The following is a 26,052-nucleotide window of genomic DNA, read 5'->3' as shown; positions in this document are numbered from 1 at the left end:
ACCCATGGGTACTGCCCTGCCCTGGGCCACCACATGCTTGCTGCAGACTCGCTCATCCAGGCTCAGCAGCGCTGGCCAGGCAGAAACTGTTGCTCAGCATGGGGGAAAAGCAGCCCCTCCTCCTCACTGCTGCCAGGCCCTTCCTGCTGCAGGTGCCCAGAGCCTGCACTGGGCTGCCCTGCATCTCCGCTGCTGTCACTGGTGCTTCTGGGCTGCCCAGTGGGGCAGCGCTGGCAGTGCAGAGCAGCCGCTGGGCAGCCTGGATACAGGCTCTGGGTGGCTGCAACAGGAAGGGCCCAGCAGTGGCAAAGGGGAAGGGCTGCTTTTCCCCTGCGCTGAACAACAGTTTCTGCCCAGCCGCCACTGCTACTGCTGCTGCTGAGCCTGGGTGGGCAAGTCCAGAGTAGGAGCATGGTAGGCTGGGTTGGGGCTGTACCTGCAGGCCCCCACCAGCATCGTGGGGCTCAGGCAAGCAGCAGCAGCAGCTGCCACCACCTGAGCTGTCTAGAAAAGCAGTCCAGCCATGGAGCCACCCCAGCCCCGCTGCATGCTCAAGGAGCGGCAGGATGCACCACGGCTGGACAGTGCCTGGGCCAGGCTGGCCCAAGTGACCTGCCACAGGCTGGACAAAGACCCTCCAGAGGCTGGGTCTGGCCCACAGGCCCTATTCTGCCCACCCCTGGGCTAAGCTGTCAGCTTCCACAGCAGCTTGTGGCAGAGTTCCACACTATAATTACACACAGTATGAAAAAGTACTTCCATCTGTTACTTTAAAACTTACTACCTGCTAGTTTCATTTTGTGACCCCAGTTCTTGTATTGTGAGAGACAGTAAATAATAAATCCCTATGTACTTTTTCTTCTCCATTTATTATTTTGTAAACCCTTCTTATATCCCCCCTCAAGCATCTCTTTTCTAAACTAACTAGGCCTCGCTAGTATCTTTACTCTCTCATCATATGGAAGCCCCTCCAACCATCCTTGTTGCCCTTCTCTATACCTTCTCTAGTTCTTCTATAATCTTTTTTGAGGTATGGGGGTCAGAACTGGACACAGTATTCAACGTGTGGATGTACCATGGATTAATAAAGGGGCATAATGACACTTTTCATTTTGTTTACAATTCCTTTTTTAATAATCCCTAACATTTTGTTTGCCTTTTTGACAGCTGCTGAGCACTGAGCTGATATTTTTAGCAAACTGTCCATAATGACTCCCAGATCTCTTTCCTGTGTGATAATAGCTAATGTAGAGCCCATCATAGTGAACATACAGTTATTTTTGCCCATGTGCATCACTTTACACTTAAGTATATTGAACAGTCCACTCATGTTAGCGTAGCAGAACCAATGCAGCTTAGATAATTCTATTCTGGCAATACATTATCAACATAATTGCTGATTTTAATAGAGTAATCTTTGTTTTACTTTGTTAGTCAGAAAGAATCCTACTTCAGTCTCAGATTCCAGGTCAAGATTTCAGGATTGACAGCTAGAAATAACATGACTTTTTTGTTAGCTTGTAAAAGTCAGACTTGCACAAGCAAACAGACAGTACTTTCTTGGTAACCAGCGCTGAACACTGGAATAAGTTTCCAAAAGAAATCAAAATGACCTCTAACTTCATGTCTTCAGAGAGCAAAGTACAGCGCATTTCTTGAATATGGTCTCTCCTTAATAAACCTCAAATCACCTATTAATAAAATGTAGTAGTGGTAGCAGTAGTAATAGTAACAAGAAATCCTTTAGTATGGAGAAAAGAAAAGGGAGATATAGGAATCGACATTCACATATTATGGGGATAGGAATGATATATAATCTCTGTTAGAATAAAATGACTAGATTAAAGAAATAGACATGTTAGAATGAAAAAGCTAAAAATGGCATCATGGGATTATGTTTATTAAGTCACTCTTCAGAGCAGAATTACTAATGGGAATTGTCAAGAGCAGAATTACTAAGGAATATTTTCAAGTGTCGAACATCTATACTGGGGCTGGATTCTAAATGTGTTCTGGATGCAGGATGACTCTATTGTAGATTTTTGGGTCAGATTAAAAAAAAAAAGATTTTCTAATGAGCTAGGAATCAGGGAACATGGCCTCTAATTTTGAAGTCTAACTTGAAGCTGCACTCCTTGACATATTTTTAATAGCAAATTGCCTATATTTATGCAAGTCAGTTCTGGAGTAGGGAATATAAACCGGGATTCCAAACTCCCATTTTTACATCTAATCCACTAAAACACAGGTGCCCGATAGAGCTTTTAATTTTTTTCTTGTAAGAGCACTGTAACCCAGAACAATGAATCGGGATGTTTTGTTTATCAAGTCATGCTAAGGGATACAGGTTTGTGTGCAATGAATATAACAGGTCTAGATAACATAAATCAATGAACTGGTTTAATGTATGCTTATTTACCTTACATTACTGTAAGCAAAGGATCTCTGTACATGGGTATAGCAGAACCCTTAAAATCCCCACCTTTCTCATTCTTAAACCATTGCTTTACCATGGCATTTCCAGCTGTAAAATACAGGAAGAAACCAATATGACTATGCATGTGGAATATGCATATGGAGTAGGGCAGATTCAGAGGGGATGTGGCAGCAGGGTCACATCCCCCTGTAGTCTGCTCACCAGCTGGTTTGCCTGGAGTCCCTGTCTTTAAGCAGCTCCAGATCCTGCTGCTGTTTACTCTTCTGCTTCCTCCCTCCCTGCCCTGCCAAATTCAGCGGCAGAGGAAAGGAGGGGATCACTGGCAGCTGTGCTCTCATGGGGCCCAAGGGCTTTGCACCACCACCACTCATGACCTCTGGTAATGAATTGAGAAGGGGTCAGGGAGGGGAAGACTAAACAGCAGCATGCTCCAGAGCTGAAAGCAGGGACTCCAAGCAGATCTTGTGCCAGTGAGCTCTGGGCTGCAGAGCTTCAGTAACAGGCTAGTGAGCTCTGCGATCACAGCAAGGGGCTACAGTCACTCCCCCTTTAGCAGAATGGCATATGTGCAACGAGCTCATTTCACTGTACATAAGCCACACTGTCAAAGGGGGTGTAGCCACTAGGGCTGTGTGAAGCTTCGGTTGCTGATTTGATTTGGCGGAGGTTCAGCAGCCAAATCTCCGAATCGAATCAGAAGACCCTATAATCTCTCTGAATCAAATTGGAATCCTCCGAATCAATTCAGAGAGATTTGGAGATTCAGACAGACACAGCTTTAAATGTTTTTTCTACATACCTCAAGGTACCAGGTGGCTCATGATTGCTGCAATGCCAGGGTGGCTGGAGTGTCGCACAGAAACGTGGGGGGCTCCCTAGTACACTCGGCAGTGGACCCAGAAGTAGACCAGAAGCACTTTCGGTCTGCTTCTGGGTCTGCCGGAGAGCACACAGGGGGGTCCCTCTGTGCCTCCCCTGGCTCAGCGACTGGTGCCTCCTGGGTCTGGGGGGGCAGCCAGGGTCCCCCCGTGGCTGATCACTGAGCTGGATGGGGGGGGGGGCCCCCACAGGTGTCTCCACTGCGTGCTCCCTGGGGGACCCAGAAGCAGACCAGAAGTACTTCCAGTCAACTTCTGGGTTCACCGCCGAGCATGCGGGGGCCCCCCCCCATGCATCTGTGTGACACACCATCCACTCCAGCACCACAGCGTTCATAAGCCACACCTGCTACCTCAAGGTATGTAGAAAAAACATGTAAAGTTGTGTCTATGGCCGAATCACTGATTCTCTGAATCAGTATTGAATCTTCAGATTCAGATTTGGCTGAATTGAATTGGGGACAGTGATCTGAATCAACAAATTGAATTGCTGTCCCTGATTCAGGCCAAATCCAAATCCAAATCAAATAGGGCCCATTTCGCACACCCATCACTGTGAGCCTGGATCTGCCCATGTATATGGGGCAATGTATGTTGAGTTTTTAATATTATCAGCTGCACCTGGCATATTCATAGGATCTATTTTTAACTCTTTATTCCTCTATGTATCAGAGTGTATCAGTCTCCAGATTCATTGAACAACCACATTAACAATACAATCATCAAATGGACTGTAGGCTTGGGAGACCTTTACTCAAAATGTTTTTCAGTCACCTGCTTCCTTTTTAATTATTCAGTGACAAAGAAAAAAATTCGTTGTGAATGCCATCAATTCCCACTGGTTACCGCCAACTGGGCAGGAACTGCTGCTCACACTTGCCCTTCCCCCACACCCTGACAGAGCCCTTGCATCCCAGTTCATGTGGGGAATAAGGAGATTAATTTTTAAATTTACCCAAAGAGATCACCAGAACCTGGCCTTCATGAGGGCAGTGGGGCTGGGAAAGAGAGAGAGCGAGACAAAGTGAGAGGTGTAATCATGCTCCAAAGGAAAGAGGGCTGCCAAATCTTAGCACACCCATGGGAAAGGAAAATGTAAAGATGACAGATGCCCCTCTCTGATTTTCACCTGATCCAACCACAGAAAGCAGTATATAGCCATGACCAAACACAAATGCATGGCTGCAGACAGCTTAAAAAATGGTCAATTGGGTAAAAATTTGAACCCTCATTGCATGAGAAGTCAGATGAAAATGTTTCAAAACAGAGAGTCTTCTGTAACTTTCACTTGCCCTGCCTGCCAGCCTATCACTGGTTTCAGAAAGGGGGGGGGGCAGAGGGGGGAGGGGGAGCACACGGAGTTCAGTCTTGTGGTTTTTCAGCCCCTGCTGGAGGGTAAGGTGGGTGTATTGGAGCTCCCCACCCCCAAAGTGGAGAGGCTCTAATTCAGGCACCCCACCCTCCAGAGCCAGCTGGGGAATCCCTAGAATGAGCTCTCTCTGCTCCCTTTCCCCCTCCCATTCTGAGTCAGGGACAGGCTGGGTGAGAGGAGGGGCCATTGCTAAGGGAAACTAGCTGGAGGCTCCCAGCCAGCAGTTAGATTCCCCTCCCCCCTGGAGCCAACAGTGAACTTCTGTTTGGTTGGGGAGGTCACTGTAACTCCGAATGCTTCCTGCAAAGCATTCCCAGTTACAGTGGGAAGTTGCACTTCTGTCTACAACCCTAATCCCTTCAATATGCATTCTTGTTGACCTCGATGTCATCCTTCCTAGTGTTGTACCCCTCCAGACTTCCCCAACCATCCATCCCAACAATTCCCTTTCACCTCACCAAAGCATCAAACCCCTCCTCTATTCCCATACTCCTCCATCCCTTGAATCCCCTTCTCCCCCCGAAGCAAACTGAAGTTGTAATTTATTTTTAAAAATAAGGTGAGCCCCATCTGAATTTCCAGTTGTACTCAACACATTTCTCTACCCTAAGAAAATCATTTACACAAAAGCAGACTCTATCAAAATGCACCCCTTTCTACTCCCCACCCCTGCAGTTTTATCCAGAGGTCAGATTTGAATCTACACTACTTGGCTGTAGTTCATGTTTTATGGCTTCTGCAATTCCCCTGGAGCATGAGTTCATAGGAAAACTAGCTGGCTTGAAAGCTTTCTGGCTAATCTGCTTGTGCATACACAGAGCAATATTGGTAGGATCATAAATTAGGATCGATCCTAACTAGAGAGCTGAACTCACTTTTTCAATGCCATCTGCAGTTTTACTATCTCAAATGGTAGTGGGTACCATGAACTAATTGGATAAATCTCAAGTGATGGAGAGTATTTGGGGTATGATCAGTGGTACCTTAGAGACTAACTGGTTCAGAGAGGCATGAGCTTTCATAGGAAACAACCTGCCTCAACAGATACTATGAATGGACTTGGTAGTGAGAAAGGGTTTTATCTAGAAAGGAAAGAGAAAGTTAGGGGTGGGGGAGACACTGCTGAGAGAAAAGTAAAGAAGTGGGTTGACTGGATCAGTTGAGAGATACTGGGGTAAACAGCTAGTTCTGGTAATGGTATAAGAAACCAGAGCCACTGCTGTGACCACAGTTAACACAATCCGGTCTGTAGTTGATATCTTGTTCTGCAATTTCATACTTAAATTGTGGGAGAGGGGAGGTTTAATTAAAATGATAACCTTCCCCGGTACACCCACGAGGCATACCAAATTTCAAGGTAATCTGAATAAGTGTATGGATTTGAAGGCACTTAAAGTCAACCTTTAAATAGCAAGGAGTTCTTCATATTAATTTTAGCAGAGCTGGCACTCCACGATAATGAGGGCTGTGAATTCAAGCAAATCAGTAGATTTCAACTGACAAGGCAAAGGATTCCATAATCTGGGTAACAAAAGTCATATCTCAGAGATTGTCAGCTTTCCCTCATATATGCAAGGAAGAAATATATACTCAAACATCATCATCCTTCAAGATATAAAGCAGCTGCTCTTGTGGGACTGGTTGTCACTTCCCTATTTGTAATATTGTTTCCAAAGTTATTTCTTGCAGGGTTTTTTTCTGTGTGGGGGGCCTGGAATGCTTGTTTCAATCTACAAGCAGCAGATGGCACTGTATGCTAGGTAAGACTTATGGAAATTTACTGTATTCCTGGAAAAATTGTCTAACTGGCCTCCAGCTAGAAACAGGCTAAAAATATTTCAGCAGCATTATAGAGACAAAGATAATGCACTATATGATGTCAAATGAAGAAAGGCAAAAGTGGAAAAAATCCACAGTACTCAAGAAAAATGAAAACTATACATATGTATATATGCATGCATAAAATAAATAAAAGTATTACATTTAACTGAAAAATACATTAGCAAAAACTGGGGACCCAGAGATGACCCTAACTTTACCTTTCCGGTACTTCACCATTACCAGGAAGTATTGCTTCACCAATGAGCAGATCCTTGAGAACTCATAAATCTCACTTTCATCTTTAACATTTATCCTTTAATTAATAATTAAAGAGAATAAATAGAAAAAGATATTACAGAACAAAAGAAGGCAAAATCTGCCAGGAAACCCCTCTATGTTACAACAAAGATTTCCAGTACTGTAGATGTGAAGGCACACAATCACCCAGCTGATTTAGAGTCATACAGAATTACCTAAAGTTTCTATATTATTATAATCTGAATATTATTATATGCTGATAGGGCTCCCAGTCGCAGTGCATCCCGTAGCCACCAGGCACAAACTTATTTCACCTTTTTTGTAGAATCACTTTGTGGCATATTCCTCATTTTATCACACTATTAATTGATTGAACATGTGACCAGGTCACAACTTAAAACATGATTAACTGGTTAATCATGTCTTAAGTGTAATGTGTGGCATAGGCCAAAGATACATGCATTATAAACCAATGAATCTCAACCAGAGATGCTGGGGTGTCTTGAGATCCTTTTAAGTGTGCCACTGTTAGTTGTGCAAAAATATGATTCATAAAATAAACCCAAAGATTTTAAATACAAATCCATAGTTCTGGTCTTTCTGAGTTCCTTGCAACAGAAAAGCTGCTTTATTATTTTTCTGTAGGCAAAAAAAAGTGAAAATCAAGAGCTGGCATTTTCCCAGGGGTGCCTCAATTCTATCCAGGGGTGAATCAAGTCTAAAAAGGTTGAGAATCACTGTTATAGACACACAGAGAAACAACTGGGTGGCAAAATTAGAAGCCATGTCAAATGCTGGTTTCATTGTGTGCGACAGGGACATTCAGGGGGGCATTAGGTAAACAGTCTTTTCCTAGACCCCAATTTTATAACTATTATTGTTGTTGTGCTATTAATATCGCTGCTATTATCATCATTGTTATTTGAATTATTATCCTCACTACTATCACCATTATTTTTTAGTTTGGCTTTAGATTTGGATGATCCTGGTTTGTTGTTTCCTGAGTTAGCAGGAACACAAAGCAATACAACTCTATTCCTCCTATGTGTTGCTGTTATATTCAGTACAATGATTTAGTTTTCTTCAGTCTCTAGGAGCATCACCTTGAACTTAGTTTAAGCCTTTTATAATTCTAATATGAATGATTTCAAATTACATTTTAAGGATTCACCCAGCCATGCACATGTACAAAAAAAGACCAAACTGATTGTTATTTTGTTTTCATTTCTGTCCTGTCTGTTCTGTCCTCAGCAAAATAAGGATATAATCTCAAGATAAATGCAACAGAATGACATTTAAAATACACTTAAATGTCTTACCTAAGCCCATAAAACAAGACAATTTCAAGCCAGAAAACTTGAGTTAACTTTGCTGTCTTAACTCAGCTTTCAGTTGCAGAAAGAAGGACACAGCAATATGAAGGATGGTCATCATGCTAGCAAACATTTTTCACCCCTAATGTTTTACTTTCAAAATGTACTACATTAAAATGCAATTATATGGCATGCATCACCACTGTGTCTGGTACCTTCTTATTAACTGATATTTGAATACATCTCCTTATTTGTTGCTGGCTCATAAATATTTATTTAGCCATATATGAACACATAGATACATGCCTTTCTATGTACCAGATATATTCAAGATAACTTTGTTTTTTGCAAAATATACTACACATCAGTAGTAACTGTAATGGAACCTGTAATCATCAATGAATTTTTAACATTGAAGATGCTTTGGCATGGACAAAGCTTTCAGATAGAAGCCATCTATTCATCTGCATTATATGTATGATGCCTATTCAATATTTTGCCTGATTTGTGAGTCTGTTATTATGAGAGGTTGTGATATGAAACCCTGTCTACCAGCAAATGAAACAAGACCTGAAACTCATTTCACTGCTTTTGAAAATAAAGTAACTAATTTATTTACACTTTTCCTTCAAATCAACAGATAGTAGATCTAGTGAATCTGGATGCGAAAGTTCAAGTCCTAACCTTTGCACCTAAGCCTGAGAGCTTCAGAAATAATCTACCTACCTGGCCTAAAATGATTTCTTAGATCAATTAAGGACTAGTCATAATGGACTCAGAAGAAAATCGTATTCAGACATCACTGGATGAAATGACAGTTGCTAATACACAATTTAAAGGAAAACTGGATCTTGAGAAATGTAGGAAGTTGGGTTATGGAGAGAAGGTGGCAAGAGTATTTAGCCTAAAGCCTGAATTTCTATAACCCCTTCTACAGCTGTTTTCAGCTTACAAGAGTGAAGGAAACAGGGTCTAACACATACCTTTCAGTCTTGTAAGCAAAACAGACTCTCTGGTTTTTGGTTTTATAAATACTGGTGAAATAGTGCAGAGAATTTCAGTATGGAATGAAACCAAGTTATGATCTAAATTGAATTTATAAGTCCTCACAGTTACACCTCTAAAAATAGGTTTTATTTTTAGAGACTCCTGTCTATCATTTAATAAGCTTTATTAAAACACACACAATTGAAATGCTGATAGATGCATATACAAATTTGATGGACAAGATAGCTAACGATGAAATGTTCCAGCTTTTTTTGTCTTAGTAATGTTGGTAAGATAAAATATACTGCATACTATTTTTTTAAATTCACATCTCAGCTCACTGTAGATTTATAGAGGAAGTGGTGTTGTTCCAGACCCAATTCCTGAGGAAGTATAACAAGTTAAAATATTAATCTGTTCTTTTTCAACTTGGCTTTGTTGATGGAATCATATCAGAGTTTGAGAATAATAAGTAAAAAATAACAGACTTACATGATTTCTAGTACTATTCAGAACTAATAAGCAGAGAAAACTGATCTTACTGTCTGAGTTATGCCATACTGCTTAGTGTTTTTCAGCACATTGATTCTCAGCAACAGGAGCAGTGAGAAAATCAAAACATGTTATAATCCCTATGAAATTTTAACTATTTCATTATACAACATAATACCCCTCCTAGCACCACATATATACAATAGAGCCCTACACTTAAATACTCTGAATACATTGCCCATTCATTATCTTCAAATATCATTTTCTAAAGATTTGTTTACAACCAAATTTCATCATCCTCTGCTACTGTATATAACCTTTCAAGGTTACTTACAAGAGTTACTTTACACAAGTTCTGGACTGACCATTTAATAAAAGAAAATGATATAACACAATAGAAAGAGACATGAAAATTAGGTTCTATTTCCAGTTCTGCCATTACATTATCAGATTATCTTGGGAAAGTTATCTTTACCTCTCTCTTATTTGAATTTCCCTATCTCTAAATACTATAGCTAATTATAACATTTAAAACACATAATTTACAAGTAGCCGGCTAAATTTCCAAAACCTTTTAGTCATGCAGGCCTGGTAATAAGAAAAGTTGATCTCAAAGTGGCAGTGCAATTTCCAAACTGTCATTTCTGTCATACCTATCTTTGTGTTGCTTCCGACACTAACAAATATGTACCAACCCTCAGCAGATAACGAAGGAAAAAAGCTTAACCCACATGCACTTCAACATCCTGTTTTGCAAAAAACTAAATGCAACTAACAATTAAACGTGATATTAACTTTGAATTTTTTGGCTTTTAACAGCTCTTGACAATACTGCATGTATCAAGACACTTTGCCTTGAACATTTTCTTGTAGCTGAAAATTTTGTGAAAGATTATGACATGCTTATAATTTAGCTGTCAGCTGTTTTGCTCTCTGATAAATACTAATTAGAATTGTGTAAACATTTGCAGCTTTTTAAAATGAGTATTTATGTAAAATAAAGTAAAATACCAACTAACAGATCTGATAATTACCTAAAACTGTATTATGCATACCATATTTGACCAAGACTTTTTTATCATGTAAATGGAAAGTACTCTAGGGGCACATCTACACATGCAGTTAATGCAGAGCAGTACAATCCGGAGCATATCACACCAGTGTATTGCTCCTGAGCGCCATGTTTAAAACGTGCACCTGGGACTGCAGCAGACTGAGCCAGGTTGGAGCAGTCCTGGCTGGCAAGGGTCGATTGGGGGCGGGGGGGGGGCAGAGCCTGCCAGCTCAGGGCTGCTCTGACCTGGCTCAACGTGCTGTGGAGGGGCTGGCTGGGGCACAAGAGTGCCCCAGTGCAAGGCCAGCAAGCAGGCAGCTCCTGCACTGAAGCACCCTTGTGCGCCAGCCAGCCACGTCAACATCCACATGTGCGGTGCTACAGAGTAAAAAAAACTCCGCAGCAGAATAGTCCTTGTATTTATAAGGACTATCCTGCTGCAGAGTTTATTAGTTCACTTCAGCCTAATAGCCAGTTTGTTTTGCTGAAAATCTTGTGGAGAGATTTTTGAAATATTCATAATCTGTTGTGAGATGATTTGACCAAGCAGCACCAACAGCTTAAGACCTGTTAGAGAAAGTGTACGTTAGGTTTTCTATCTTAAAATAAATAATCAAGTGTGGCGGCGAAGCACCCCCACAGGCGAGCGAGGGGGAGCAAAGGGAACCCACAGACCCCAGACCCCGAGAGCAAGCCCCCAGAAGGGAATACGCACCGTCAGAGGGGCAGCAGGAGGAAGAGCCGCATCCGCGCGAGCCGCCATTACGCCGGCTCTGGCAACAGCTGTTCCCCGCGCAGCGAACAGCTGAGCCAATCCCAGTGGCCGGAGCGGCCGCGGCGGGAGGATTTAAGAATGCCGGCAGAACAGGGAACGCGCGGGAGCCAGGGAGAGAGAGCACGGGTGTGCTGCCCGTGCCGCAGGCTCTCGCACGGGGCAGCGAGGACCCCATCTGTGGGTCTCAAACAGGCAGTGTAGGCAGGAGCGGGAAGCCTACCGCTGGCAGCCAAGTGAGAGGCAGCCAGAGAGTGCACGCTGAGGCACTCTCTCAGCAGCCTGAAGCGACAAACGCACAGGAGGCAGGGGAGTGCCCTGCGGACGGGAGGAGAGGGGAGACAGCGGAGGCCCCGGGAGGGGACTGGCACCAGGGGAAGCACCCACCAGCTCCCCCTGGTGCGGAGGAGTATTACCTTTAAGGAAGGAGGAAGGAGAAACCCCTCTTAGCAGGAGGGAGGACGACCGGAACCGGTCGGGGCCATCATACTGGGCCTGACAACATCTGGACAACATCGCCCAGCGGTTGGTGTGTGGACAGGGTGTGGGGGAGGCAAAGCCCCGTGGATCACCGCGTCCCGTAACCGTGAGTAACACCGTCTATCGGGAGGTCCCACCCAGGATAAAGATCTCCACTGGAGACCCCTCTGAACGTAACCGATTACATCCAAGTCATGGCAGGCGAGTTGAGGGGAGGGGCCACACCCCGATAGGCCAGGCGGAGCGAGGCACGGGCTCCACATCAAGTGTGTTTCCAAAAGAGCCCTCTTACTGCCATGTCTCTGGGGTTTTGTGAGAAGAACTTGAATAACTGGGCTATCTCCACTGACCAAGAAAAAACAGCAATTTGGATATTGTATAGAAACTGCACTACCCCAAAACTCATCTCACCTAAGGATAGAGGGAGAACTAGCCAGAAAACAAGCTGCTTAAGAATGTTGTTATGTTAAAAAAAATTAGATAGGAGGAACCTGTTTAATTATGGGACACACCACTCTCCTGCCCCTGGTTTCACCTAACAGTTTTAATTTCCAAATCCTCACCTTACATATACCAAACTCATTTTGGTCTAAAACTACCCAAAGTTTAACATTCTGGGCATATGACAAAAATCATTTATTTGACAGGATTTGCAGAGAAGATTAAGGGCGTTTATTGTTCTTATATGCGATATAACCTGTTCTTGGCTGGAGTTAGTTTATTGTAATATCTAATTGCTTAATGTTACTAGTAGGCTAAGTTTTTAAATGTTGCTGCACTGTCATTATTATGTGGCTGTACAATTACCAGAGACCCTAGCATATAAAATTCTCTTTCTCTGTCTGTTTTTATTGTTAAAATCAAAATTTATAAAGCAACACCTGTGACACGGAAACTCCTGACCCAGGCCCAAACTCTTTCTAATCATCAGCCTCTCTGCTTAAGAAGCTCTTTGATGTAAAAGCTTTTCCCTTTCCTGATAGGGGCACGTGATGGACCTTGGGCTACTATTACTGAGGAATTCTTACAAGGCATTAGTCAGAGAAATATGGAGCACTTTGATGCATCATCACATCTCAACAGCCTGAAGAAAGGTAAAGAGTATATATACAGATCAAGAGCTACCTCTACCTCTAGATAGAGACAGAGATAATGATAGAGCTATATAGGCACAGCTATATAGATACAGCTATACTTATATATCTGCGCCTCTGAATTTTTATGCCTTCCCACCCAGTTGTCTTCTTTGTGACCATATTATTTAAACAAATACATATACACACACACACACACACACACACATTTTTATATATATATATATATATATATATATATACACACACACACACACACATACACACACACACAGATGAGCTTCTGAATACATATATATACATAACTATGAGATTCTCCCATCATTCACTGTAACCTTGCACAGCAAAATCCAGACCAACATGAATTTTAACAATGAAACTGTCATCCCCATTAAGCAGTTTTATAAGAAATTATTTAAAGACCTCTGCTAGAAAAGAAAGCACACCACAATAATGCTATAAAAACCTCCTGAACAGCCATTCACTCTCATATCACTACTGTATCAATTTAGTTTCCTTTTTCCTGCTGTTTTTCCCTAAATGTTGATACTCTCCACATATTTAGATGGTTGGATGTCCTTTCCTATGACATATTTAAGGGAAACAAACATATTTGCTAGTTACAAGATGCTGAAGTCTCTAGAAGATAATCTCTCTTCCTGGAATGAGAATTTAAAATAAAATTATTCAGTGATCAATATTTTTTTCTCTCCAAGCATGGATAAGAACTGGAATAACATACCCCAGGGTAAAGAGTCCCCCTCTAGCAGAAAGTGTTAATTCATTAGTACTATAATTTGAATCATTTTCAAGGGGAAGAGAAAATATCCTTGAGAATGACTAGCTTGGACCATCTATTCAGCAATGTTTCCCGTTCTTGCTCTTCAAACATTTTTCTTACATAAATGAGTTGCTTAGGATGTAAACATTTTGTCAGCTACAGGCAGGATAGGGAAATGGGGACAGCACAGTCAGGAAGGAAGTTAAGGGCTATTCAAAATTCATCTGTATTTATGACAAAGACAAATTAATGAGAAGGCTGGAAACCCATAAAAAACCACAATGCAGCTCACTTCAAATGGTTTTTTTTTAGAATGATATTTTCCACCTCTAACTGCAACACCTTTTTTTCTTCTTCCAGTTGCTGGAATTACAGACATGCTGTATTTTGAGAGAGAAAGCAAAGTGCTATTTAATGCAGACAGAAAATATGTATTTAATTGTTGCACTGTTCTTTTTTGGAGGATAGTTAGAGAGATAATTCTATAGCATGACTGCAGTCCCCATTAGACATATGTTTGTCTCCTCTCCTGTCAAGTCTCATATGTTCTTTCCTGTTGAGGGCTAGCTAGATTTTTAATTTAACTACAGGTCAACCCTAGTCTTGATCCTTAATTTCTCTTAGAAACTCAAAATCTCAGGTATTTTCAGTACAAATTATTCCCGGAAACTGGAGTGACATTCCAGCTGGTCTATATTATTATTTGGTTTGTGTTTGTTTATCAACACAAGACCCACTTAGTACCTGAGATACCTACATATAGCTTTTTACTTGAATTCTGTTTCTTTGTCATTTTTAATTAAGTTTTAAGCTACCATTAATTAGGCTCTTTCAGCTGGATTTTTCCTTCTCAAATGCTGAGAAAAAAAATTCTCAAGTAGATTCTAATTTTTCTCTTTCTACAACCTTATTTGTGTTCCTAAAAAGGAAGAAATATATTTAATCTTTTCATCAAATGATGCTACATAGAGATTACCAGAGATGACATACACATTTAAATGATTCTTAGGGATTTTTCATATTTTTACACATTTTAATTGACATAAAGAAATTCCTTCAGCATTTATATTTTATTATGAGGGTTAATATAATAAAAAGGTTGACTACTTTTAAAGTGTAGCTACGCTGTCAGCTTTGCAATCACTGCAGTGAAAAGCTGTAGATTCTTGTTTGTACACCATTTCCTGAATGTTTAGTACTGAAACAGACTGGAGTGAATAGATACGAATTTTCTCATCAAGAACAGAACAAGCATATCCTGGAGTGACAGGGACTGAGCAAATTCTCACTCATAATTCTGTTCTGAAAATAAACTTGCTAACTTAATTCCAAAATGATAAAACAAGTGAACTAAGCTACCGTTTCATTTACTCTGCAAAGAATAGGACAAAAAAGAGCAAGTAAAATGTGTGGAATTAATTTTGTCTTCTCTGTTTTATTAAACCAATTAAGAAATGTTAAAAAACCATGACTGAGTGTTTTAGATCCAAACTAAAATGTATTGCGATGCTAAAAAAATAAATAAGATCACTCTTCTCAACAATTTCTCTGCATGCAGATATCGACCTGATGCTTTTTGATAAACAAACAACATACATGAGAAGCTATATTTTTAAGAAGAAGTCAGTTTCCTACAGTATAAAACTATATCAATGATTTATAGCTCAACTATCTGAAAATTCAAGAGAAAAATGCTTCACACTAAAAATAAATGACAATGAAATTGAAGCCACCACTTCACACCCATAAAATATATTTCAATTGTGGACTGCAAAGTTGTTTTTTTTAAAGCAAATAATATGCAACCATCCCTGTGCTGGATGTAGGCAAATAGAAATATAGATTCATAGATTCATAGATGTTAGGGTCGGAAGGGACCTCAATAGATCATCAAGTCCGACCCCCTGCATAAGCAGGAAAGAGTGCTGGGTCTAAATGACCCCAGCTAGATACTCGTCTAACCTCCTTTTGAAGACCCCCAGGGTAGGGGAGAGCACCACCTCCCTTGGGAGCCCATTCCAGACCTTGGCCACTCGAACTGTGAAGAAGTTCTTCCTAATGTCCAGTCTAAATCTGCTCTCTGCTAGATTGTGGCCATTGTTTCTTGTAACCCCTGGGGGCGCCTTGGTGAATAAATCCTCACCAATTCCCTTCTGTGCCCCCGTGATGAACTTATAGGCAGCCACAAGGTCGCCTCTCAACCTTCTCTTGCGGAGGCTGAAAAGGTCCAGTTTCTCTAGTCTCTCCTCGTAGGGCTTGGTCTGCAGGCCCTTGACCATACGAGTTGCCCTTCGCTGTACCCTCTCCAGGTTATCCGCATCCTTCTTGAAGTGCGGCGCCCAGAATTGCACGCAGTACTCCAACTGCGGTCTGACCAACGCCCTATAGAGGGGAAGTATCACCTCCCTGGACCTATTTGTCATGCATCTGCTGATGCACGATAAAGTGCCATTGGCTTTTCTGATGGCTTCGTCACACTGCCGGCTCATGTTCATCTTGGAGTCCACTAGGACTCCAAGATCCCTTTCCACCTCCTTCCATAGAAGCGTTATGATTTACCTAAAGTCTAACAGCAACTCAGTGGCAGACTGAAATAGAACAAAATCTTCTAGTCCCACCAATCTGATATCCTGCTTCAACCACACTGAGATACAGTAACATGTTAATTAAAACAGACATTTCTGAGAAGACTACAAGTTACAGCCATCTAGTTAAAAAGCATGCTCCTTGTCACACACATAGTACCAGAATGCAAAATAAGATGACTTCAATTCTGCACTTCAATACTGGTATAATTAACAAAAATACATAAAAAACAAAAAGTGTTTGGTAAAGGTATAATTATTAGAGCTGTGCGAAGCTTCGGGTGCTGATTCGATTTGGAGGAGATTCGGCGGCCAAATCTCCAAATCTGAATCAAACCAGAAGACCAATAAAAAGGTGTGAATCGATGCAAAGCTCTCGGAATCAGTTCAGAAAAGATTCAGAAAGCTTTGGAGATTCAGGCTGGACCCGGACTCCATGCTGGTGAGTAGGATAAGGGAGGGGACCATGGGGAGACTCCCACCAGGCCCCATCCCCTGCCTGCTCCCCCACCCTCCCTGAGTATCCCCTAAACCCCGCCCACTCTCCCAGCTCCCCCAGTGGCTGCCCCACCTGGCCCCAGCTACCAGCTCTTTAAAAAAAAAAAAAAAAATTCCCCACACACAGTGAGTTCTGAGCTTTTTTTTTTTTTTTTTTAAAGAGCCAGAAGGCTGGGGCCAGGTGGGCAGCCATTGATGGGGCTGGGAAAGCGGGCAGGGGATGGGACCCGTCTAACTCAGAGATTTGGCTGATTTGGTGGTGGTCGAATCTCTGAATCAGATTCAGCTGAATCTATTTGGGACAGTGATTCGAATCTCTGAATCGAATCAGTGTCCCCTGAATCAGCCAAATCTGAAGCAAATACTAGCCACTTCGCATAGGTCTAATAATTATTGTTAAAACAGATTGAAAAATGATTTTACTCTCCTCCATACAACTTCCTATTACCCAAGCAAAACTACTGCAGTTTTCATAGTGAGGAACCCATAGACGTGCCAATAGGCACACCTAGGATTTTGAAAAAGGGGAGTGTGAATGGTTTGGTGCATCATCACATATAATACAACACCCATTTTTCTCCAGGTAAAAAGAAACTAGAAGATTCACTAATAAACTAGGGGCTTAGGGCTATGTTATTCAGTTTAAAACTGAATCAAAAACAAATATAACTTTATTGGGATGTGCATTAATTTGCTAAATCATATATTAAGTATAAAACACAACCAACTAGGCAAAAATTACCAAAGATGTTTTTTCATTAGTCCTGCAGTTGTTAGAATGATATGCACATCTCTTTTTCAGAGTCATAAAACAAAATCTAGCCTTCTAGGGTGTCTTGACAGTGCATCCAATAGTTCACTGAAAAGTATTTCCACACCTGAGTTAATGTTTCTAGCTACAGTTAAAACCAATCTGGAGGACTGTGAAATAAGACCTACATTACCAGGAACAGCCTAACATACAGCAGAATTGCAGAACAAAGAATATCTTGTTTAGTGGAACCATTAAAGACCATTAAAAGGAGAAAGAGTCATTAAGACCTGTGGAATGAAAAGTTTAGAAGGAATCAGGTAGATTATAAGGAGCCATGAAGTCAATTGACTCCCCACTGCTGCCCGAATAGAAATTCTGCTGCCACTGTCAGACAGCTGTTTTTAAACTTTGGACGGACCAGAACTCAAAGGGGGTGACAATGCAACAGTGCACCTCCCTTGGATCCAGCCCTGAACATGCCTAAAAATCCTAATTTCTATTTTCCATTTGCCAGATACCATGCATCTTCTTTCCCCACAAACCGTGAGAAAAGTTTCATATTGTTCAAGGCTAGGGACAGACATTCAAAAACCCTGAGCTTGAATTGATTCAATCTTTGCAAGATAGTCTAACATGGCTAGGCTAAACCGGTTTGTAATCCCACAGGCATCCCAGAAAGCCAGGGGAGTACTAAAGCAGCCCTCCCTTCCCTTCCAAAGTGCTGAGCTGAGGGGGGTGGGGGTGGCCAGGTCCTGGCAGGACACTCTGATTAGGAAGGGGTTCCCTCCTACTGCTTGATAACAGAACATTTATCAGCTTTATCAGCATTTAACACCACATTAGAAAACAAAGGCAAAGAAGGGATTTTTAAAGGCAAAGAAAATTGTACTTCTCTGTAAATGCATGCTGCCCCAGGAAATTTACATCCTCTACCATGTAACCTTGCAAGCACCTTTAAAACTATATAATACTTTCAATCAGCAGTACATGAAGTAACCAGCTCCCTTACTGTCTCAAAGTATCTCATCAGAAGCAGCCCTGTAAAGTCAGGTAGTATAATGTTCTGGTTACCCAAAAGCGTAGCTGTATTGCAGTCACTCCTGTGAACCTGGTGTAGTCATACCAGAACTGGTTTTAAACTAGCTAGCTTAGGCAGTGGTGGGGGTTCAAGGCTAAAGAACAGCCACAGGGGCTCAGTGGGGTCTGTAAGAACTACCTGAAAAGCTGGGTTAATATTCCTATAGTTGCTAAGCAACATGTTTCCACAGATTCACTACCACCAGTATCCAAGCCAGCTAAAGTGTAGACATACCTTTCGTTGCCTGGAATTTAGCAAAAGCAGTCCTTGATTATTTCCACCTGTCATACTATATAACTCCATGTATCAACACTGTTTGGTAATTTGTTACTACCCATTTAATAAGGTGACAGATGCAACATGTAATATATCCAATTCCTTTGGATGTCCCCATGTGAAGAAATGTAGGGTCCAACAGCGTCATCGTAACTGAGCAAATGGTAAGAAGCCAGAGTACTTAAATTTGTGTGATCTAACTATTTTTAAAAATACATGTCTAAAAGAACTGTGCAAGGAAAACATTTATTTAAAGCCCTTACTGGGAGAAAAAAAAAAAAACTTTCTGGAAGTCTAGAACACACATTTAAAAAATAAAATGTCTCATTTAGTATCCTGTGTCTAAACTATCCAGCATCCCATGTGTTTTACAGATTTGAAAATAAAGCTTCCAACAAAACAAAGCAAGAACATATAGCATCTTCTGCCCAAACAGTTCCTTCTGATTCAGGCAAATGTCATTTACCTCACAAAGTAGTAAGTCAATGATGTGGAAGACCATGCAGAGTGGGAATTTGGCAGTGAAGAGGGTAAGAAACCACTGGGATGCATACATATGAGCTTCCAGGTTCAGGTCTGTGAAACGGCTATACAAATCAGGTAGCTGTTCCTAGAGTGAGGAAAAAATAAACCCTTAAATATCATATGATGATCTTCTGACTTCAGAAATGTATTGCTGACAAGTAGTAGGTTACAGAAGGTTTGACAAAAGAGAGAGAGAAATCCTGGTTTCACTAAAGTCAGTGGGACTTTTGACATGAACTTCAGAGTAACTAGTAATTCACCCATGTTATTTGAGAATTTCTCTACTGTGATATCCATAATGGATTCTATCATGGAATCAAATCAGTTATTTTTCAGAGGATGACAGGAATAAATTTTATGAACTTAAATGTGAAAAAGCAGAATAGTGGTGCAACGTATACCATGTATGGGGATCTCATATTTTAAAGAAATCCATTAATCACTTAAACTATAAAGTTTTTTGGGAGCAAATGATGAAAAATGGATTCTGGGGCAGGGAACAAATGAGAAATGAATCAGCTGTAGGACACATGCAAGACAAGACACAATTTCAATACATATTTACAACTCAATAAGGCAAGTTTCACAGCCAGGCGCTTATAAACACCACCACATAGGAAGAAATACCAATTCAACTAGCTAATTATATAAATTTGTCATTAAACCACACTTACTACATAAAGGTCACCATAGCTGTCGGGTATTAATATTAAAAGAACAGATTAAAAATTAAACAGGATTTATGTAACACCACATAAATGCTTTAATTGTTGTGTGTTGGTATATTGTAAACACAAACAAACTGACACTTGGAAAACGAGCGTTAGATCTCAAAGTGTTTGTTGACACAAGACTATTTTTTAAATCTCAGAAAAGTATGAGGAACAGTTGTATTTGTACTCTGGGTAACCAATTCAACAAGCAGGTTCTATTACTGTAACAAAAGCAAAGGTCAAAGCTTAATGGACTGCTAATACAATTTTTTAGTCAAGGTGATTATATTTAAAATTATGAGTTAAATAGCTTTTAATATGAAAACTTTAAATCTGAGAGAGAAACAAGATATACATCAAATAATTACATCTATAAAATGTTTCATAGTTATAGGAATGTCAGAATTTGTATAGCATCTTATCTCTTAATGCAATAGGAGTTGGAGTCTTATTGTAACCATGATGTTCCAACAAAATGTATGAAAGGCAAGGATTTTTTGTGGCATTTTTTATTGGCCCAACTGTACAGTTGGCAGAGCTGTTGGACAAGCTTTCAAGCACCAAGTATCTGAGGAAGGGCATCTGATGCTTGAAAGCTTGAAAGCTCTCCTTACTATACCGTTAATCTAATAAAAAATATCACAAAAAAGCCTTGCCACTCTTAATGCAAGCTATGCAAATTAGGAATAAATTTATGGTACCATGCTCTGGTGAAACTTCTGTGTTAATGGTGACTTCTTCATCATTATTAGAAACGACATGCGCACTGAGTAATCATAAATAATCCCCTTTGGGATCTAAAAGGCTAGCAAGAACAAGTATATGAAAGTCAAAATAAATCAGAAAAGGACCTAAGCCACAATGCCTGAATTCAAATCCTAAGTTTCCCCACAGTTTTGGACCTGTTGGGTCCAAAAATTTAGTTCAAGCACACTTCTGAAAAGGAGACTTGAACTTTTCTACAGCCTGCAGAAGGGAAAGATTTCCTTTTCTTCAACTTACCACCTATACTTATGATAGGACTAGAGACCTGTTCTTACCTGAATTAGTTTCTCCAGCTGGTAAAATTTGCAATGAAGATCTTCAAAATTATTTTTGTAAAGGTCCCGCAGGCCATAGTTATACATGATATTCACTAGTACACAGAATGCCTGTTCTTCTGGCATCTGCAGAGCAAAATAAAATCATACAAAAATAGAGTTGGAAGGTCCTTAAAGGGTTTTATAGTCCATTCAATATATAAAGTTCATTTAAATAATGTAACTGGGAACCCAGCTGAAATCTGAAATACTTTAGCCATATAAAACTGATTTTTTTTTTCTGCAAAATTGGTTCTAAATTAGGGATGTATAAAACTTAATGTATCTTTTACCTCTGAATGAAGACACATATTAGACCAGGGACGGGCTATTATTTCAGGTGGAGGGCTGCTTACCGAGTTTTGACAAGCTGTCAAGGACCGCAAACGTAGCCCCTCCCCTTGACAGGTGCCCCACCCCGTGGTTGCCATCTTGGGACCAGAAGTCACACCCACTAACCCCTGACCTTTGCCACCAGAATTCCCTCCTCTTGCCCCCCCCCACAGAAGCACTCCTTTCAGCAAGGTTTTTCCGTCTCGGAACCAGAAAAATACTAAATTATATTCTAAATATCAAACATGTACTATATTATTCATTAACTGCATTTCAAGAAATATATTTGTCCTGATCTACATGCATTTGTGTAGTGTACATAGAACTGGTTGTATCATAGTTTAAAATGAAGTCTTACTTCTGTATACTGTGGGGGGAGTATAGGTTTATGGTGTGTGGGTATGTGGAGTGTGAGGGAGGGTGTGTGTGTAAGTATGGGATTTGTGGGGGGCTGCGAGTGTGTGGGGAGAGGGTGGCTGGGGAGGGTTGTGGCATGTGTGGAGGGGGAAGGTTTGCCCACAGCCCCGTCATGACAGGCAGAGCCCCCACCAGCGCTCCTCCAAGCCTGGGCTCTGCACTCCTGGAGCTCCTGGCCCCAGCGCACCGGCGCAGCCCCGTCTCCCACTCGCAACCACTTCCCCTCCATTTGCCACTGCTGCCCTTCTGCCACTTCCCTGTCCCTCCCCCCAGCTCGCCACTCTGCTGCACCATGTCCCAGCTGCATGGCCGAGACTGCAGGATCCAGCAGGAGCTGGACCAGCCTGGCTGGCACTGCACGGAGCCAACCAAGAATTGCAGGGGCCAGGCCAGCTCCTGCTGAGTCCTGTGGCCAGCACCAGTGAGGCCCAGCTCAGGGCAGCAAGAGCACAGGGCAGGGGCTGGGCTGTGCCAGCAGAGAGAGGGGGGAGCCAGCCTTGCTCCAGAGCACCTGCCAGCCCAGGCCCTGAGCTCTTGCCGCCCCCACCCTGGGCCCCCAACTGGCCCTGGCCCCACTGCACCAGCGTGGGCCCTGTGCTCTCGCCCAGTTGTCACTGAGCTCCCTGCGCCCACTTGCTGCCCCTTTTCCCTGCCTGCTGCCACTTTCAGTGCTTCCCTTCTTGTAGTTGCTGCCACAGCTCTCCACACCACCCCCCCCCACTCCATCCCATGTGGTTCCCAGCTGCAGTGTTGGTTCGGCCTGGCCCTGAGGACTGGGGCAAGCACCCACAGTCCTCTCCCCTGCCTCCACCTCCCCCCCACCCAATCTGAATTTCCCTCCAGGATAAATATTTTGGGCCTAGTTCTATAGCTCACTGCCACAGTGGCCGTGTCCAGGCACGCATGGATGTTTGGTTCCCAGGGACAACTAGTGGCAGTGCACCTTATGCCGCCACTGGTTGTCCACAGCGAACACCTGTGCCACGTGCATTCTGGCACGCAGCAAATTACCCCAGGTGCTGTAGAGGAGTCTGGGGCCAGCACTGGACTGGCCCCAGCAGCCTTATGTGGAGTCCTGGGGGTCTTCCAGGGCTGTAGCAGCAATGATCCTGCTGCACAGAGCCAGGCCAGCAGTGGATTGTAGCTCCAGCCGGCCAGGCTCTGGCTTTGGACAGCACGTGCTGCTGCCACATGTGCCACTCTGCTTTTTTTTTTTCTGCAGGTTTTTTTGACCCCTGGATCTCTAAGGGTCAAAAAACCCTCTGCACTGCTCCCTTGTAGCCTGGAGAACAAATGAACGTGCAGTATGTGGCACCACACACGTTTGCATCACCACATACCACACAGCCACGCTCGGCTAGATACAGCCGGTGTGGTGTTGACCCAGGGTTGGGGGAACTTTTTTGTTTGGGAGCAGATGCTCACATTTCTCTTTTATGTTGAAGTTGGACTGGAGGACTAGATTGTGGCTGGAGGGGAGGAGGCGGCCAATGAGAAGGGTGCCAGGGCATCCCAGGTACTAAACCCTTCAAAGGGTGGAAGCACTGTCAGCAGAAGGACTGTAGTATCAGACAGGAAAGACCAGAGCTGAGGAGCCTGCAGCCCATGAAGGGCAAGGCTGGAGCTGGGTCTTGGGAACCTAAGGTCCTGGGACTGTGGACCTCAGGTGAAGGGGCCCAGTCAGAGTAACATGGGCCAAGGCCAGGGTGGCCTCAACCCAGACAAGGACCTAGGACCTGAAGCGAAACCCCTCTGCCCTCTAGGGGCAGCCTCCCTGTCCAATTACAGCATCAAATCATGGCAGGTGAGATAACAGGGAGAGACCCTGAGAGGCAAGCAAGGCAGAAATCCAATGACTTTGCCACCCCAATGGCAGATCCAATACAGCCCCTCAATACCACATAGAGAAAAACATAAAAAAGGGACAAATACATCCAAGTTCCAGATGCACTGACTGGTCACATGGTAAGGGAGAAAACAATGAATGTTTCCCTGTAAAGATGCAACTCCTTCTGAGATCTCATAAGGAATGAGTCTATCTTTTAGCATTAAGACTTCCATTGCCTCACTGCAACATCTTGGCTGAACCTCCAAATGTTAACAAAAGCTTTAAGCTTTGCTGTGACTCTACCAAAGTCCCACCAGGGAGATACAGTAAAGCAAGCTGCCCTCATTTCTGGAGCTGTGCTGGCTGGTTATCAGCCCTCTGGGAAAAGGGAGTATCATAACAAGATACACATGAGCAGATGCCACTGCAAATCTAAATCAGGCCTCAAATCATAAAATTGTGTTATTTTTGTAGGCACCAAATAGGTACCAATGAAAAAAACTACTTTTGAATATCAGAATGGCAAGTCTTAACCTTTTATTATTTCTAGACTCTCTCTCTCAGCAAATGTCAACTGTGGATAAAAGCTGGATATTTTTCTTCAAAGAGAATTTCAGTCTCTTCTTATTGACTTCCAGAGTTTCACATTTTAGCACAAAGACTAAGATCGTGCCCCATCTTCAGGCCTATAACTGGTGTTGAATCTTTTCTTTTCAGTGAATTTACATTAGAGTAGCTGGTTAACCATAAGAAATGCCAGCTCAGCTACTACCTGCCTGAACAGACTATGGTTATCTATAAAAAGCTGCTACATATCTCAGATGGCTCACCAGAATTCTTTTTGGAAAGACTAGTCCCCATCAAAACTAGATAATAGCTGCAGACAAAGTGAACAAGAGAAATGAATAGCTTTATCCCACATGAAGAATTTGGGGATTTGGGAGCTGTTTTCAATAAAGCAATGCCTTTTACTTGTACACAGACTAATAAGGAAAGTATTTACAACGAATATGACAAGTGATGCTTACACAAACATACTCCTGGCATGCTCATGTACATGCACACTTTTAATCCCTTCCCACACCTATGGAGGAGGGAGAGGAAGAGGGAGTTTGCTGTTAGGGTGTCTACAGGTAGATGCCATAAAGACCACATTTACAGTGGATATAGTTGCCCAGTATTAGCAACATCAAGAGTCTAAAATCATAAGTCAGTCTCCAAAAATCATGCAATTTATATATATATTTATTTTTGTACATTGGCTTTCTGGTTTTTGAACCTTTCATATTTACCTCTTTAGTTTTTTTTGGTTTTGAAAAACCACGTGATAGCAAGAAATTTTCTATTTTTTAATGAAAATTTAGATTCTTGCATATTCATATGACTCCAGGAGTTGGATTTAAAGGAAAGCATCAAATATTGTTCATGTCTTAATGTAAAGCTTGAGAACTAAAAGAGCACATCATTGATGGCTTTGGTAAAGACTACCAGGTTTGATGTAAGGAGGGAAAAGTAGCTCTCCTGTTTAATCCAAAGCTATGTCAAAGAGAGGTGCTTCCTTACCTGCCAACCATTTCAATTTAATTTCCTATTATGAATCCATAATATGATAGATATCTTGTAATGGGTGTAACTTCAATTTTATATTCCACAGGTACATGGGAATATCTTCCTAATTTTATCCCAAACTCTCAACACTGGAAGGCAATTCTTAGCTATAATGGGACCAATAACACTAAACAATTACAATTTAAAAATTACAGGAAACAAAAAAATTATTACTTATTTGGAATCTGAGAGACTTTATTCACTTTGAACACTTGGGTTACTGTAAAGTGGCTTGCTTTATTGGGATAAACTTATGAAAGTCTACCTTTGGATAAGGAATGTCTCATAAAACATCTAATGGACTGGTTTGATTTTGGATTATTTGGAATGGTTATAATGTGACCAACTTTCTACTTCGACCTTCTCTATCATACATAACCTGCCAATTCTCCTATTGGGCATTATGGTTTTTAGATCTTCAGAAAGTCACAGACGCCTTTAAGAACTAAAATTTTTGCCTGAAATAGGTTGAATTTTGCTTTTAGATGCCTTCATTATTTCATTTCTCTCAGATTATAGATACATGATGCATAAATTTTCAGGTCACATAAAGCAGCATGCTCTAAAGGGAAATAAATTCTGATAGTTATTAATATGAAGTCCAGAACAAAAACCTGGT

General features: G+C 41.8%; 1 protein-coding gene across 3 annotated transcripts in view; it reads right to left on the bottom strand.

Annotated features, from left to right (window-relative positions):
* Window positions 1-26,052, bottom strand: part of RABGAP1L (RAB GTPase activating protein 1 like) — a 512,101-nt gene that overhangs the window by 153,966 nt on the left and 332,083 nt on the right. For all 3 annotated transcript variants that reach the window (XM_019500211.2, XM_014596010.3, XM_006272942.4), the window contains exons 16-17: window positions 21,209-21,334; window positions 19,397-19,540 (exon numbers count right to left, since the gene is read on the bottom strand). In XM_019500211.2, the coding sequence (XP_019355756.1) occupies window positions 19,397-19,540; window positions 21,209-21,334 (270 nt within the window). The remainder of the gene's footprint in view (window positions 1-19,396; window positions 19,541-21,208; window positions 21,335-26,052) is intronic.

Source organism: Alligator mississippiensis, chromosome 5, assembly GCF_030867095.1.
Source record: "Alligator mississippiensis isolate rAllMis1 chromosome 5, rAllMis1, whole genome shotgun sequence".
Taxonomy (NCBI): Eukaryota; Metazoa; Chordata; order Crocodylia; family Alligatoridae; genus Alligator; species Alligator mississippiensis.
The sequence above is the reverse complement of the archived record's forward strand: the minus strand, read 5'-3'. Positions and strand labels throughout refer to the sequence as shown.